Raw genomic sequence first — 17,282 nt, 5'->3', positions numbered from 1 at the left:
TGGGCGACGGTAAACACTCACCATCTTGTGGGCCGTATGCTCGTCTGCCTCTACAAAGGCAATAAAAAAAGTAATGAATGGATTTTTATTAGGAATGGCCTTACGATACATTTATAATATAAAAGCCAAACACATATAAAGCTTTTATTCATCCATACAAAACATACAACGTACATACAATATATCCACAAATAAATTATATTCAACAAGAATATTTTTTTTGGTTCGAGCATTATTATCTAAGTATTGGTTCTGTACATAAAAATCGAATTCTATTCCTTAAGCTGTGTACTCACGAGACATTTTAACAAAATATATTTTGAGATTCCCGATTTGGGTATCGTAAAACATGAACATGAAAAATATATTTTTTGCGCAATCACTCAGATAATAAAGGATCATATCTGGCATCTTATCATATCAGGAACATAAAAAATTGCTAGGAACACATCTAAACCATTCTCTATCTAAAGGCGAGGGCTATTTTCAAACTTAATTTGAAACAGGACCTGTCCTAGTATTCTGGAAACCACCCTAGAAGGAAATTCCTCCCAGAGCCTGATGATGTGTAGCAAAAGTACCTTAGCCGAAGATACGCGCAGCCACCACAGCAGGAATAGGGTCTGAGGTGACGGGAGATTACAGGATATTTTCAAATGATTCTTCAGAACACTTCCCATAAAGCATACAGTATAAAATATATTAAGAAACAAAGATTCGGAATCTTCCTGATCTGGAACATAAGAAATGGAGTCTTCAATTTAATATTTCACAAAGATTCCAGACAGCAGAAGCGAACTATGATACAGTGGTAGTGATTTCCTAAAACGATTTGTTAAAGGACATTGTCGGATCATCTTAAAACGATCCCTTAAAAAAATCTTCAACGAACAGCACTTTAGCTATTATCGAAAATAAGTCTATCAGGCAAATTGGCGTGTTTGTGTCATCAAAAATATCCGTTATGAATAAATGTAATATCTACGCAAAATGTTCAACACTTATTTACTATATTATTATAATTATACAAGTCTAATATATTTGGTTGCATTTTGGTTCAAATTTATTCACCATTCATTTTAATGTTCTAAGTATAATACTGGCGAGGAGCCTGAGTAGTGGACTAAACACTCCAGTTATCTATAGAGACAGATTTCTCTGAGGTAGCTCTTACTTTCAAAGCTTAAGGAAAAAAATTACTCTTCGTAATTCTGACTATTTCTACCGCAAGTAAGTTAAAAGGGTAAATAGTTGCTATGCCAATATACTCAAGGTTAATATTCCGTTCCAAGTTGAGCGGTGTTATTCGCTTTCTTATTTTTCACTCTAGAAATTATCGTGGAGATTTCTAATACAAATCAAAAGTGAGTTTTTTTTTGTCTATTCACAAGTATTACCCTGTTCTTTCTTCTCCCCGGTCAACGATACTAAAGCAAACATTTTAATATCATCTAAATCTACTGCTTCCATGTTCCTATGTTTTTATTCGTAAATAATTCATTTTCCACTGGCTACTTTTTTTTTTAATTGCTGTTAACTCCGAGCACGAGTATCTTCGAGCAACAAGCACATAGGATGTATAGAGACCCACTTTGAAGCTGTAAACTAATCTCAGATTAATGAAAACAATTTAGTATAGATTTGACAATGACAATCGGCTTACACAGCAAAATCACCGCTCGGTTGAACATCATGCCTTGGTACGGAGCCCTCAATACGGTTACCATTAGGTTAAAATTTCCAGCAACCGTAGGGGCACATAAGGCATTGTGTTTCAGAAAATCTGTAGCTAAAACATCACAAATACGAGTCATAAATTAACTTTTGAAATTGATTCAAGAAATAGGTAGCTACATACCCGTGTGCGCAGGGCATGCTACTACATTTTAATTACCAAATAAATATGCGATTTTTATGGCTGTAGATGAGCGACTAACTCACGACCCACAGTGTGGAGTGGCATCTAAAAATCTATCACCATACATAACCACCACTGGTCTTAAATATATGGCATGACCCCTACCCTACTCCTTAAGTCATCAGTAGAACTATTAATAGCGTGTAGATCTTCTAACATGTGCTTTTCTTTTAACTTATCTATAAAAACTAACGCTTATTCTAAATGCACACGTAGAACACAAAAAATATGTTTGTTGGTCCTGCGATGTGTATCTTCAATTCCTTTTAATATGACATTGGTTTTAATAATATCACAAACATTGTCAAAAAAGTATCTTCCAAAATGGACTCGGTACGTATAATGGTCATATTGTCTGACCCGTACTTCTTCCATCCATATTCCTTATAAATTCTTTAAAAAGGTCAGGAACCTCATTTTATGAATATACTATTGAGGCAGTGGAAACCTTTGTCTATTGAGGTTCTTATTACAACAACATCAGTTATCTACTTTGGGATTCCGTGCACGTAGTACTTAGAATACATCAATACTCAATTATAAATACGAGGGTTGGTTCATAAAGTTATGTTTTCTAAACAAATCCATATATTTAGGCTGTTATAAGCGGACAAAAAATGTTTCTTAATGGACATACAAACTAAAAAGATAAATTTAGTTTTATTTGTTGAAAAATGAAAAAAATAATTGATTGCTTAAATTACAAATTACGTATTTGGCCATTTTCCTTCCTGACTTCAACTAGAAGACCAAAAAAATATCTAAAAAACGTCATCGCTGATTTTGGTTCTTCTTCGTGCTCCTCAAAACCAACATTGGCCCATCGAGAATTTCTTCAATCTGCTCTTGCGATTTCCCTTTTGTTTCGGGCAAGACCAGGAATATGTACAAGGATGCCAGAAACGTGATGGAAGCTGATATGTAATAGGTTCCGTGGAGACCGAGAGAGACAGCAATAGTACCGTAGTACCTCAGAAGGAGAAAGCTGCTCAGCCACGTCCATGAAATGAGCAGACTTGATGCCAGACTACGGACCTGGAAATTTTGAATTGAGAATTTGGTTAACTGGGTGGTAGGACCTCTTGTGAGTCCGCGCTGGTAGGTACCACCACCGTATCTATTTCTGCCGTGAAGCAGTAATGCGTTTCGGTTTGAAAGGTGGGGCAGACGCTGTAACTATACTTGAGACCTTAGAATTTATATCTCAATGTGGGTGGCGCATTTACGTTGTAGATGATACGTTGTAGATGTGTATGGGCTTCAGTAATCACTTAACACCAAGGGAGCTGTGAGCTCGTCCATCCATCTAAGCAATAAGCAAAAAAAAATTACATTTTTGAAAATAAATCGACAATAAGGCAAGGCCCTATATTGTTTAGATGTTTATGCAGCATCCATAAAGGTATCAAGATTTCGGCTTCTACAAAAATAATGTCGCTTGAGTTGATTGTCTTAGCGCATGTATTATACATAGCTCTCTTCACACCAATTCTCTTCGCTCTCGATTATCCAAATAAGAGTACAAGGCAATGTCAAGAAGTGTAGGTTGCGACTGATCCATAAAATTTCGAATCAGTCAGCTCTCTCCAAGGTCTAAGAGAGCTGTTGTTCTTTATCGTATAGAATAGGTGGAATGCACAGAAAACCACTGTCTTCAGACTTAATGCTAATGCTCAGGTATTCTTCGCTCGTAGCCACCCACCCTCATCTTTTCCAGTAAATTCTCTCTAATTTTCTACCTGACCAGCGGTTATGCTTGAAACGGGTCGTTTAAGTCATAGTTAAAACCCTAGTACTTTTACCATAACTCATTTATCTTTGCTAAAACTATCAGTTACGATCCAAATTAAAGGATTTCGCTATGTCGGCAGTGTACATAGGCTGCGGTAACAGCAAGTCATGACCATATATATCATCGTCATCAGCCCACTGACGTTCACTACTGTATGTAAGCCTCCCTCCAAATGTTCATAACAACCAACCTGCGCGTCCACATCCACTCTATGACAGCGAACTTTAGTAGGTCGTTGGTCCTTGTGGGAGGTTTCCCCAAACTGCATGTCCAATACGCGGTCGCCACTCAAAATTTATTGGCCAAAGCGACCATTTGTTCTGCAAGCAGCACGCTCAACCCACTGCGACTTCAACCTCGGAACCTTTCGAACTATGTCGGCTACGACCATGGTGCTTCTGCTCCCAATCTCCTCATTCTTAATTCACTCTCGCTGGGAAACTCCGAGTATAGCCTTCTTTCTGCCTTGCCATTTGAGTGACCATATGCGCAATTAAAAATAAATAAAGCTTTATGCCAAAAATACTCACATTTATCGAAAAAAGCTCCGAGACGAGTACAAAAGGCACGGAACCCAAGCCAATGTTGTACAAAAATAATACTGTTGATAGCAAGGCCACGGGGGCCCACATCCTTTGCTCCTCTGCATGTGTCCAAGCAGCCTTCGTACTCCTCATGAAGCTGTCAGTCAAATTCTCACTTTCCACACTAATCCTATAATCCCAAGGCTTTGTGTAATTTACGTTACTCGTAATATTAAAAGCTTCTATCGATTCCTTTGATTGGGTGTCTTCGTCTGTGTAAGGCCACAGTCGCTGCGAGTACCAGGAGTGCAGGCGCAGGTGGGGGTCGCAGTACACCCCGAGAACGATCAGGCAGCACGTTATCCCTGAGCAGGACCACAGTAGGAGCATCTGGAATAGGACGGAAATTCAAAACGACAGTTTTAGTTTCGATATTTTTGAAGTTATACTTCTTTAGGCGCGTTATGAAAAATTGATGAGAGTATAATTTCATGATGCGCGCGCACCGTGACACAACATTAACAGAATGAAGTTGCCCACTAAATCGCTCATTACAATACGACCGACGTAACTTGGCGAGTCTGAATATAGTCGCATTTGAACTTTCCGAACCGTACCGAGAATTACCGAATTTATACGATGTCAAGAAAAGGGATGTCCAATATGCGTGTTTGAGGATGTTGTTTAATCGATTTTTTTTTCAAATTTATTAAAATTTAAATTAAAAAAAAGAAAAAAAAATAAGAATAAAGTATAACTTCTTACGCGCGTACATAAGTACACGCACCCTTTTTTTAAAGGACCTTTGTCTAACAAAAATTAAATTTTGTCCTTTTACTATCGTCAGATGTTCTTTTTTTTAATTCATTGCTTAGATGGGTGGACGAGCTCACAGCCCATCTGGTGTTAAGTGGTTCCTGGAGCCCATAGACATCTACGACGTAAATTCGCCACCCATCTTGGTCTCAAATATAGTTACAACGACTGCCCCACCCTTCAAATCGAAACGCATTACTGCTTCACGGAAGAAATAGGCTGGGTGGTGGTACTTACCTGCGCGGACTCACAAGAGTTCCTACCACCAGTAATAAGTAATTATGACTAGGACAACATAACTATAAAGAGTTTACGTCCGTACTTACTTTCCTTCCAAGTTTGTCAACAGTAATCGTAGCTATCGTAGCTCCGAGTACCAATGCGGCACCACAAAGTATTGCACCAGCTTCCGAGGTCTCGAATAGTGGCCTTGGAAGAGACCTACAAAATAATTTGTTTCAGCTACAAAATAACGGACAAACAAACTTCCTCAGCTTTGTTTGCTGTTGTTTAGCAGCGACGTAATTTTATTATATTTATTTCATTTACTTCAGATTTTGCATCCATATTACATTTATTTAGTATACCAGAATTAAATAAGAACAATAAATACAATCTCGAAATAAAACAAAAGCAATAATAATAAAAAATAAAAAAATCAAATAATCACTACATAGTATAAAACAAAGTCGCTTTCTCTGTCTCTATATCTGTCCCTATGTATGCTTAAATCTTTAAAACTAAGCAATGGATTTTAATGCGGTTTTTTTTAATAGATAGAGTGATTGAAGAGGAAGGTTATATGTATAATAACATCCATTAAATAGTGGAGATATCAATAATAAATTACAGTTTCCGAAGCGAAGCGAGGGCGGGTCGCTAGTAATAATAATAAAACAAAAACTCAAAATTAAAATCAAAACTACCTTAACCTAAAGGCTGGTCTGGATCCAGAGTGTTCAAAATGCACACGTGTCCAGTGTTGCATTAACATTGCTTATGCTATAACTGAAAGCTACCAATAAAATATTAGGCTTACCCATCGTTGATCGTGAAGTTGTAAGCTGTCATGTTTAGAAGCGGCACAGCGTGTGAGGAGTGCCTCAGTACTGCCGCTGCGAAGCTGTTGACGGCCCCTGCACCAGATCCGGCTGCCGCGCAGATGAGCACCGCACACGAGAGGAGAGCTCGCCGAGAGCGGCGATGCCTAACTGCAACAACCTCTTTGCCTGTTCTGTTTGCCTGGTACTTTAATAGCAAAACATAAAAAGGAGTAAAAAATTCTGATAATAATAAATATCTGATATATAATATATTCTGATACTAAATATCTCGTGCATCAAGAACGCTGCTTGCTTACGAAAAATTACTTTTTGTTTGCCAATTGAAATTATAAATATTATATTTTACTAGCTGACCCGGCAGACTTCGTAGTGCCTCAATCGATATATTATTGTAAAAAAGCGTGGGGTGCTTTTCCGGATATTATCAAAATAACCCTTCTACTCATATCTGTTCATAAAATATTTATAATTACTGATACCATGCACTCCACGCTTTTTTTTACAATAAAATCATGTTTTCTTACACTATTTTTAAATCAAATTATTAAGATTTGATTTCTATTTTTTAGTTGGATTGTCTATAAAAGCGTATTTTTTGTTAGTTTTTTTAAACTATTATTCAGTTACAAGAGAAGTCAAGTCCGAAGAACTATCATCTTACTACCAGGAAAACATAACCGTATAGGAACACTCACATAACTCTTTGCAAGCCGATTGCTCAGTTTTTTTATCGGAGTTGGATTCCCTACGTTTCAACATGCATTCATTTATTTTCTATTTTTTAGTTGGATTTTCTATAAAAGCGATTTTGTTAGTTTTTTTAAACTATTATTCAGTACAAGAAGTCAAGTCCGAAGCACTATCATCTTACTACCAGGAAAACATAACCAGTTAGGAACACTCACATAACTCTTTGCAAGCTGACTGCTCGGTTTTTTTATCGCTGTTAGATTCTAAGCCGCTGCTACGTTTCAACATGGGCTGGAACGCGTCGGAGTCTTGACGTCGCATCGCCTCTCGTCTACTCCCGTAGCAGTCTGAGGTCCTGATCCTCACCTCTTGTTGTTCTATGACATCGGTGAGATCTTCCCTGAAATCGGAGCCGTCGAACCAGCAAATTATCTTTGCCGCATCCTGCAAGGAAGATTTGTGGGACCATTTAAAGGTGGTATTCAGAAAACTTAGTTAAGTTTTTTTTTTATTGCTTAGATGGGTGGAAGAGCTCACAGCCTACCTGGTGTTAAGTGGTTACCGGAGCCCATAGATATATACAATGTAAATGCGCCACCCACCTTGAGATACAACTTCTAAAGTCTCAGTATAGCTACAACGGCTGCCTCACCTTCAAACTTAAACGCATTACTGCTTCACGGCAGAAATAGGCAGGGTGGTGGCACCTACCCGTGCGGACTCACAAGAGGTCCTACCACCAGTAAAAGTTTTAAAGATTCCTGACCTGAACCCTTCCGATGCTGATCAGAAACGAAGGTGTCTCTGGCAGCCATATCAGCGACACCAGGAGTGCGGAAGGCGGTACTGCCATTGATAAGGACAATGCGTGCGCTGATAGCATGCCACCTGCCGCGTATGCAAACAGGATGCCGCAACTGAAAATTAATGTAATTTTTACTCTTCAAGTTTATGGTATTCCTGGTATACATTTATCTTTTTTCAATCAGCTTAGTTGTCCTCAATACTTATTATATAAAGGAACCGACTTCTGCAAGATATAGGAATACAATAGCCATGTTACTTATGTGCTGTGAGAATTTATAGTACTAGCGGACCCGGCAGACTTCGTAGTGCCTCAATCGATAAATAAAAGACCTAAGCTTTTGCATAAAATAAACTTAAAACAAACAAAAGGAATCCGTCCGACGGGACGGGGGACACATCAAAGGAAAAACAAAATTGTTATTTTTATTTAATTCCGAGCGTTTTCATATATATCTACCTTTTAAACCTTCTCTGGACTTCCACAAATAATTCAAGACCAAAATTAGCCAAATCGGTCCAGCCGTTCTCGAGTTTTAGCGAGACTAACGAACAGCAATTCATTTTTATATATATAGATAGATAGATTCTGTGTAATAAACTTATCGTATTAGGACAATAAAACTCCAGCCGGTTTCCTGAGTAAACACGGACACAGCTTTATTAGTTGTCCTGCGTTAAGTACACCAATAAAAAAAAGATATAGGCCATATAGTGGACGACAAATCGGCGAGCTCACTGAGTTTCTCGCCGGAACTTTTGTGGGTCGCGTTTCCGATCCGGTGGTAGATTCCGCGAAGCACTGCTCTTGCTAGGGCCAGTGTTAGCAGCGCCTCCTGGTTTGAGCCCCGATAACTGTAGTATGTAGGTGACATGTTAGAGTTACGCTGACATAGCTTCTCAAGGCTATCAGATTGGGTAAGGAAAAAAATCGGTGAAACCGGCCCATGTGTGTCAAAAAAAATCATAGGTCTGTAACCTGCAAGCCAGTGCTGGCATCGCAGCCAGCCCTCTCGTGCGTGGCGCTATCTCCGCGCAGTACAAGGGTGCGAGGGCAAGCGCGCCCGCACCCCCTGCGCCAGCTGCAACCCTGGCAGCCCATACTCCTCGCGGGCCACACCACGCCGCTAAAGACCAGCTCAACTGAAAATTAGAAAGGAAGATTTTTTTACTGGTAGTAGGACCTCTTGTGAGTCCGCGCGGGTAGGTACCAACACCTTGCCTATTTCTGCCGCGACGCAGTAATGCGTTTCGGTTTGAAGGGTGGGGCAGCCGTTGTAACTATACTGAGCCCTCAGAAATTATATCTCAAGCTGGGTGGCGCATTTACGTTGTAGATGTCTATGGGCTCCAGTAACCACTTAACACCAGGTGGGCTATGATCTCGTCTACCCATCTAAGCAATAAAAAAAAATAAAAAAGTCGTAAGTATTCTAACTATCGGCCTCAAAACTCTCGCTTGAGAAGCGTGGATGCCACCACAGATCTACTCTTGAAAGTGGAACGTACGATAAAACTGATGCAAATGCAAAAAGCGCCCGCCTTCCTTCCCCTCGCGTCAGCCAGCACGGCGAAGAATGGAGCTGCCGGTAGTGCTACCAGGCACGGCAGGGCGGCTAGCCACGCCCCGCCCGTCAACGCTTCGTTTCCTAGGACTCCGGACACCCAGCCGGTGCTACACCCGTGTGTGAAACAGGACAGGTTATCTGGAATTTTAACAACAACAAAAAATCGTCTTCTCGCATTAAAACTGTACAATCTCAAAACTTACTAATTTTACAGGAGAGTGTTTTAAAGGTTTAACATGTGATATTTTTAATATTAATCATCTTTGCAACATTTTTATTTTTTTATTTTTTTTCCAGTTAAATAGTAAAATTATGTATTAATTTTATTAATAGTAGTCGAAACATAGGTAAAGTAAAAAAAAAAAAAAACTAAAATACGCTCTTTGGACAGTATTTATGAGAAAAATACTTGTGATACCAAATGATTCCGCATATTAACTCAATTTCGAATATTTTTGAAAATGGTACACTTTTAATGCGAAAAGATGATATTATGTATAAGCTTGGTAGCTAAACGAAACGCAGCACGATTCCCGAGAGATGGCAGCACGATTGCGGTATCGTCGGAACTCGGCTAACTTCGTGCTACGACAGAGCCTAGCCGATGGAGGAGCGTAGACGTCATCACACTTACCAACCAGCCTTCTTGAAGAGCGGTGCCTCCATCCTAAGAACTGTCATTCGTTTTCGTTTGCTAACGTCAAGAGAAGATTTCTAAATTGTTCTAAGGCTACAAACGTGATTGGTGTACTCAATATTTCTCTTAGCTCGATCACCCTATTCGCCCTTACGATGTCTGACGATGGTGTTAATAATTGTGATTTCTCCGGCATATTATACATAATCATTTTTTCTATATTCATCTATGCTTAGTAGTATGGTAATAATTTTCAAAGCAAAATTTGACGTCACACTTAAAAAGGTGGCAGCAGATATTAAGAATTTGAGGGCACACTGCCCACTAAGTTTCTTGCCGTATCTTCTCAGTGGGTCGCGTTTCCAAACCGGTGGTAGATTCTGCGAAGCACTGCTCTTGCTAGGGCCAGTATTATCAACACCTCCGGTTTGAGCCCTGAGAGCTCGGCTACACGCTAGGGCTACGCTGGCATAGCCTCTTAAGGAAAAAAGAGGACGCACTTAAAAACTTCTGCGTCAAACTTGAAGAATTTGACGGCATACAAGAATGCCGCGGCAGATCGGCGAGATTCACTGTTCTAAGAGTTAAATGAAATAAAAAAGTACTCACAGACAGTTGCGGAGATGATGCGCCGCACCGAGCCACGCCATTGTTTTGAAGCGGTTCTCTCGATGCGGTTCCTGTAAAATAAATCCGTTAATAATTTAAATATATATCGTATCTGGCAACGTATCGTACACGGCTAACGAAAGAAAAGAGTGCCACCTAGTGGATGCGAGCCGCAACGACTCGTCAAACATCGGCTCACTTCGGGTCGTATGCTTCGGTAGAATCGAGGTGTCATCGCTAGAGTGGAATCAACAGTGGAACAGTGAAGACGTTTTGCAGTAGGCAGCGGCTTTGCTCTGCCCTTGGCATTTCTGAAGCCCATGGGCGACGGTAACCACTCACCATCAGGTGGGTTATATGCTCGTCTGCGCTGCATGGATAGATAATAAATAAAATAAAAAAGCCTTATCCTTCATTTTCATTGCAAATGTGGTATCTGTTTGTTAATGTTTAGTTAGTTATTAATGTTTTGCTTATTTTCTAAATGTTGCTACCCACACAGCCTAGGACAGGCAGGAATGGCGCAGGAGAAAGTTGTTAGAGGACGACCACGTCCACGATCCTCAGCATTGAGGATTATCGACGCAAGGAGATATTGTCTAAATGTTAGTAAGAGTTAGTTTTTGCTATTGGATATGGACCCCTCTTCGGGTGAAGGCCTCCTCCAGTCCTTTCCACTAATCTCTGTCCTTGCCGATAGTTTGCCAGTCCTTTCCTATTATTTCGGTTATATCGTCAGTCCATCGTCTTTTCGGTCTCCCTACCCTTCTTTTGCCAATTGGCCCTTTCCACATCTGCATAGATAATACACATAAGTTAGTTATCTCTTTGCACCCACCATACGCCCGCTATGTCAAGAAAAAATGATGATATCGGCCCATTTGAGGACATGTAATTACTAATGTGGATAGAAGAGGTTACCACCAGAGGCCCACCTGATAGTAAGTGGTTACCGGAGACCGTAGACAATGTAGATGCCGCCACCGACCTTGAGATATTGAATCTCAATTTTATAGCACAACGATTTTCTCTACAATCCAAACGCATTACTGCTTCACGGAAGAACTAGGTAGGAAGCTGGTGCCTATCAATGCGGGCTCAGAGGACGCCCTACAACCAGTAATCAGAAATTTTCATTCAGAGAAAAGACATAGCAATGTTATAACGCCTACGACATTTTAAGGAGCAATGTTGAAATTTTTATTTGTTTGTCTACAATTCTACACCATTTACACTTCATTAAAAATCGCCGTGCCAAGCTTTTTTTTTTTATTGCTTAGATGGGTGGACGACCTCACAGCCCACCTGGTGTTAAGTGGTTACTGGAGCCCATAGACATCCACAACGTAAATGCGCCACCCACCTTGAGATACAAGTTCTAAGGTCTCAAGTATAGTTACAACGGCTGCCCCACCCTTCAAACCGAAACGCATTACTGCTTCACGGCAGAAATAGGCAGGGTGGTGGTACCCACCCGCGCGGACTCACAAGAGGTCCTACCACCAGTAAAAAAGCTAACTTATTCGCAACATAAAAATGAAGAAAAAACCCGAATAAAGAAAATACAAGCTCAAGATCGATTTGGAGGTTTTATTCAAGAAACCCAAGCAATGTAATAAAAATTATCACCAAAATTCTCATCAATGTGTCTATTGGTCCCTTAACAAGCTAAAAACCAATTTGATCGTATTAATTTAAGGTGGAAGTTTATTTAAAAGATTTCACTCAGTCTTCACTGATAATACTAACGTTAAAGCTAAGAAGCGAGACTCTGTGGCTACACGTGATACGCTATCGGATATGTTCCAGAAAAATTTGGGACGAGGAAAACTTCGAGCATGCTCTTAAAGTTAAAGAGCTTGCGGCAATTATGCCCGACACTATCGTGCTACAGAGCTATTTGTCAAGATTTCCTCTTCTATTTCTTCGTCTTACTACACATGTAAACGACCATGGATAATTGTCAAAAGGCATCTCAAGCAAACAGGACGCGTAATAATGTGAAAATTATAAAAAATATATTGTGTATGACACCGAAAATATTTATTAAGCTGATGCTATAAAAAAAAACAAATTATTTTTAACTAAAAAGAAATTGAAAAAATTATTAACCTTAAGATGTTATTATACAGTTAACTTATATCTCGTTAGAACTTATATCTCCAGGTGGGTGGGGCATTTACGTTGTAGATGTCTATGGGCTCCGGTCACCACTTAACACCAGGTGGTCCGTGAGTTCGTCCGCCCACTTAATCAATAAAAAATTAACCCTTTGTCTGTAGGTCACTGGTGTCCTACATGGCGCACTGAAGTAATTGTTTCCGTCTCTATTATTAAGGCAACAAAACATCTAGTAGACTCTGGAAAAAACAAATCCTAAGATACTAAAATAAGATAGTAAAATATTCATAACGCATATTCATCATAAATACCTCTATTACACAGATATGCTAACTAAGAGAGGTTTTTACTGGTGGTAGGACCTCTTGTGAGTCCGCACGGGTAGGCACCACCACCTCTCCTATTTCTGTCGTGAAGCAGTAATGCGTTTCGGTTTGAAGGGTGGGGTACCTCAAGGTGGGTGGCGCATTTACATTGTGTCTATGAGCTCCAGTAACCACTTAACACCAGGTGGGCTCTGAGCCCGTCCACCCATCTAAGCAATAAAATAATAATAAATAAAAAAGAGGTAAAAATCTTAGAATCGCTCAAAGAATTTAATCTACCGATGACACAGTTACGTCCGGACATAAAAATTTCATGCGGGCAGTACCTAGGTACATATAGTTTTCATGAAATGGCTGCTTCGTATTTAATAATAACAACGTAGTGTCTCGTCCGGCCTTATTGAAGGTCCGCATAATAAATTGAAGCCTTTCTTCATTATTAACTAAGCGAATCGGGTATTCTTAGTGGATTCCTTCCACATGTCCACGGCTCGAACGAAATATGCTTCTAACTCTTTTGTCCGTAGATCTTGTAGGTTGTATGATGCTAAGTTCTCTAATGCTGACATCTTTTGCTTGTCACTTGTAGCATATAGAAAAGCTATTTTAAAATATTTATAAGGTGATTTAGCCCGATGAGCATTATAGTTTTATAGTGTAAGTTGATGTATAAAATAATATGAGCGTATTGTGTTGCTTTTGTTTTTTTGTAATTTAAATTTCTAAATTTCTCTTCTTGTTCACTTTCTACTTATATGTGATTTTGATTGTGGAAACATATTTGGTTATTGTTTTAGCTATATTTTTAAAAAATATTATATGTTTGTATTGTACTGTTTGTTTCCCAAATAAATAAATAAATAAATAAAATTAAATTCGGAGCAGAAATCCGTTTTTGTTTAGAGGGCGGAATGTACCCTATAAAAATACTAATGTTGAGATTTACACGCAGTGTCTCAAGGTGGATGACGGGTCTCACGTTTTAATGTCTATGGTCATCAACTAGCACATAAAAAAATGACACATGAAACGACTCGTCTTTTTTTTTTTATTGCTTAAATGGGTAGACGAACTCACAGACCACCTGGTGTTAAGTGGTTACTGGAGCCCATAGACATCTACAACGTAAATGCGCCACCCACCTTGAGATAAAAGTTCGAAGGTCTCAGGTATAGTTACAACGGCTGCCCCACCCTTTAAACCGAAACCTATTACTGCTTCACGGCAGAAATAGGCAGGGTGGTGGTACCTACCCGCGCGGACTCTCAAGAGGTCCTACCACCAGTATAAAGTCGTCTAGTTTGACCAGCTAATGGGATCAATTAAAACAAGAAGATTAGATTTAACGGCCGTCTGGTGTAGTGGTAAGTGACATGGTCACTATACAAGGGGGTCGGGGGTTCGAATCCCGCCAAGGGAAGATATTTGTATAGTAAATATAAATGTCTTTTCCAGGGTTATGGATGTATATTAAATATGTGTATGTGTATAATAAAAATCTTACATTTATTTCCGTTATCTGATACCTGTAACACAAGTTCTTTATAAACTTATCACGGGACCAGTTAACGTGGCGTCACTGTTAGTAAATATTTATTTATTTATTCACACACAGCTTGAGACATGAGGTCACAGTTCCAATTCACTAAATCCGGATATTTGTGCCATCGAAATTGACAGACTTCGAAAAAAGAAGTTGTCAATTCGACTCGATTTTAATAGGCTTTTATTAGCTTCAGACGTATGTATGTTAGTATGTAACGGAATCTTTGAACACGATTTTGACTTAGACCCCTTCAAAACGTCGGATTAACTCGAAATTTAGTATACTTAATAAGGACCGATGACAATTCAACATTAAAAAAATTTTGAAAAAAAAATATTGAAACAATTGAATTTCAACTAAAAAATAGAAAATAAATTTTAATAAATTTGAATTAAAAATAGTGTAAGAAAAAATGATTTTATTGTAAAAAAAGCGTGGGGTGCATGGTATCAGTAGTTATAAATATTTTATGAACAGATATGAGTAGAAGGGTTATTTTGATAATATCCTGAAAAGCACCCCACGCTTTTTTAGTTGGATTTTCTATAAAAGCGTATTTTGTTAGTTTTTTATACTATTATTTATTTTTTCTAAGTGAAACCTGCAACGGACGTGACGTCAGCTGTTATGCCCTGCCGCCAGCCAAGCCGCCAAGCCATGTTAACACGCCCCCTTCCGCCACTGCCGCTAGCCAAAGCCAACGAAGGGGGGATAGTGTTAATAAGAGAAGCCATGCCAGCCATTTCTACCTGCTTTCTGCTTTCTTGCATAAATAAAAGAACTTGTCGTTATGCTGCTGGTTTTTTTGTCACATCATTTGCAACAAACCATTTTGATGATTTTCTATAGATCGAAAACTAGGACTTCTCATGTGGTTCCATTTAAATTCCATCAACATCAGCTGACAAGTAGTTTTTGAATTTACCTTGTTAATGCATATTTAATTGACTACGTTGATGACATTCTCTTTTTATTTGGTTAAAGTCGTTTTTTTTAATTCTAATTATACTTTTTGAATTGCCGCAGGTAAGCCCGAAAACCGATACTCACTGATTATCTGAAAACCTCTTAAGTAAAACACACATTACCGTTCAATATACGTGTCGGAGACGGTCATTGGTCATTAGTTTGGTAATGTTCACGATTGACTTCCACGGTGAAGGAATAACATCGTGTATTAAAAATTAAACCCGCCAAATTAAAATTTGCGTAATTACTGGTGGTAGGACCTCTTGTGAGTCCGCGCGGGTAGGTACCACAGCCGTTGTAACTATACTTGAGACCTTAGAACTTATATCTCAAGGTGGGTGGCGCATTTACGTCGTAGATGTCTATGGGCTCCAGTAACCACTTAACACCAGGTGGGCTGTGAGCTCGTCCACCCAACTAGCAATAAAAAAAAATAGCTAATCTTTGGAAGCACTGCTCTTGCTAATGTTGCTAATGTTAGCAAGTCTCCTCAGGTTGAGCCCGTAAGTTTTAAATACCACTCCACCCGTTTTGGAATAGCCTCTTAGACTACCAATGCTTAGGTAGGGAAAAAAGGTAATTTCACAGATTGAATGTTTCTACTTATTACTTTGTTGTCATATTGAATGAGCTCTTGTATTTTATTAGACCTGAGTCCTTTAACGTACCAATCATCTCATGATTTCCTAATTTACCAGAAACTCTTCTCGTATTCCCAATATAAAAACATTATCATTATTCAATTTATTAATATTCATTTGGTTGTCCACAAAAAAAAATCAATCACGTTTTTGTAGAGTAAACGTAAGGGCCCAAAGAACCACTATTTAACCAATAACCGACCTTCGCAAATAAATAACGGGATTATACACTCAAATATTTTTCCAACTGACCCTGTACTGGGCGAGAAATACCTTCCCGAATTCAAAATACGTGACTCGAAATCAGAGCTGTATAAATGAGACAAGAGTAAGATAAACTATTTACAGAGAACGGCGCCAACCAGAGGTTCTGATGTGTGATTTGGGCTAGAGCCGTATATGTGGGGGACAAAGACAAACACATTTAGTGTGCGGAGTGCGAGATTTCTAACGTTCTCGATAGCGTAAAAGTTAACTGAAATTTGTAGGTATGCAGTGGACAAGCTCACGGCCTACCTGATGCTAAGTGGTTACCGGAACCCATAGACATGAACAACGTAAATGCGCCAAACAACTTGAGATATAAGTTCTAAGGTCTCAGTACAGTTACAACGGCTGCCCCACCCTTCAAACCGAAACGCATTACTGCTTCACAGTAGAAATAGGCCGGGTGGTGGTACCTACCCGTGCGGACTCACAAGAGGTCCTACCACCAGTAAAACAGGCAAACGTTCCAATACCATACAAGTTTGAGTTAACTTCTACGCTATAGAGAACGTGAAAATATTCTCACTAAGAATACAGAGCGCGTATGAGTAATACCTTCACATAAATACAGATGCCAACTGCGACGATCACCAATAGGAGAATTAAGACCTAATTTAAGCGCGTTCTGAGATTATTATTTTCACGAAATGAATGTCTTCATGACAGATCGGTTGTCAACTTCAAGATGGCGGTACCGAATGCTAAATTCTATTAAATTAAACTACTTTTCCGTATATGTCAGCGATACGCCCGGGTTTTCACACGTAAGATTTTTTTTATTGCTTAAATGAGTGCACGAGTTCACAGCCCACCTGGTGTTAAGTGGTTACTGAAGCCCATAGACATCTACAACGTAAATACGCCACTCACCTTGAGATATAAGTTCTAAGATCTCAGTATAGTTACAACGGCTGCCCCACCCTTCAAACCGAAACGCATTACTGCTTTACGGCAACACAACGAAAACGAAATGAAAAAACAAAACCATTC

General features: G+C 39.2%; 1 protein-coding gene across 1 annotated transcript in view; it reads right to left on the bottom strand.

The window, feature by feature from the left end:
* Window positions 1-131: 131 nt before the first annotated feature.
* Window positions 132-17,282, bottom strand: part of LOC114242468 (facilitated trehalose transporter Tret1) — a 38,819-nt gene continuing 21,668 nt past the window's right edge. The window contains exons 2-10 of the mRNA XM_089735945.1: window positions 10,423-10,493; window positions 9,118-9,314; window positions 8,588-8,751; window positions 7,571-7,721; window positions 7,020-7,248; window positions 6,090-6,261; window positions 5,377-5,491; window positions 4,241-4,624; window positions 132-2,953 (exon numbers count right to left, since the gene is read on the bottom strand). Coding sequence (XP_089592071.1) covers window positions 2,690-2,953; window positions 4,241-4,624; window positions 5,377-5,491; window positions 6,090-6,261; window positions 7,020-7,248; window positions 7,571-7,721; window positions 8,588-8,751; window positions 9,118-9,314; window positions 10,423-10,493 — 1,747 coding nt within the window. The 3' untranslated portion in view covers window positions 132-2,689. The remainder of the gene's footprint in view (window positions 2,954-4,240; window positions 4,625-5,376; window positions 5,492-6,089; window positions 6,262-7,019; window positions 7,249-7,570; window positions 7,722-8,587; window positions 8,752-9,117; window positions 9,315-10,422; window positions 10,494-17,282) is intronic.

Source organism: Bombyx mandarina, chromosome 20 (genome assembly GCF_030267445.1).
Source record: "Bombyx mandarina strain Sakado chromosome 20, ASM3026744v2".
NCBI lineage: Eukaryota > Metazoa > Arthropoda > Insecta > Lepidoptera > Bombycidae > Bombyx > Bombyx mandarina.
The sequence above is the reverse complement of the archived record's forward strand: the minus strand, read 5'-3'. Positions and strand labels throughout refer to the sequence as shown.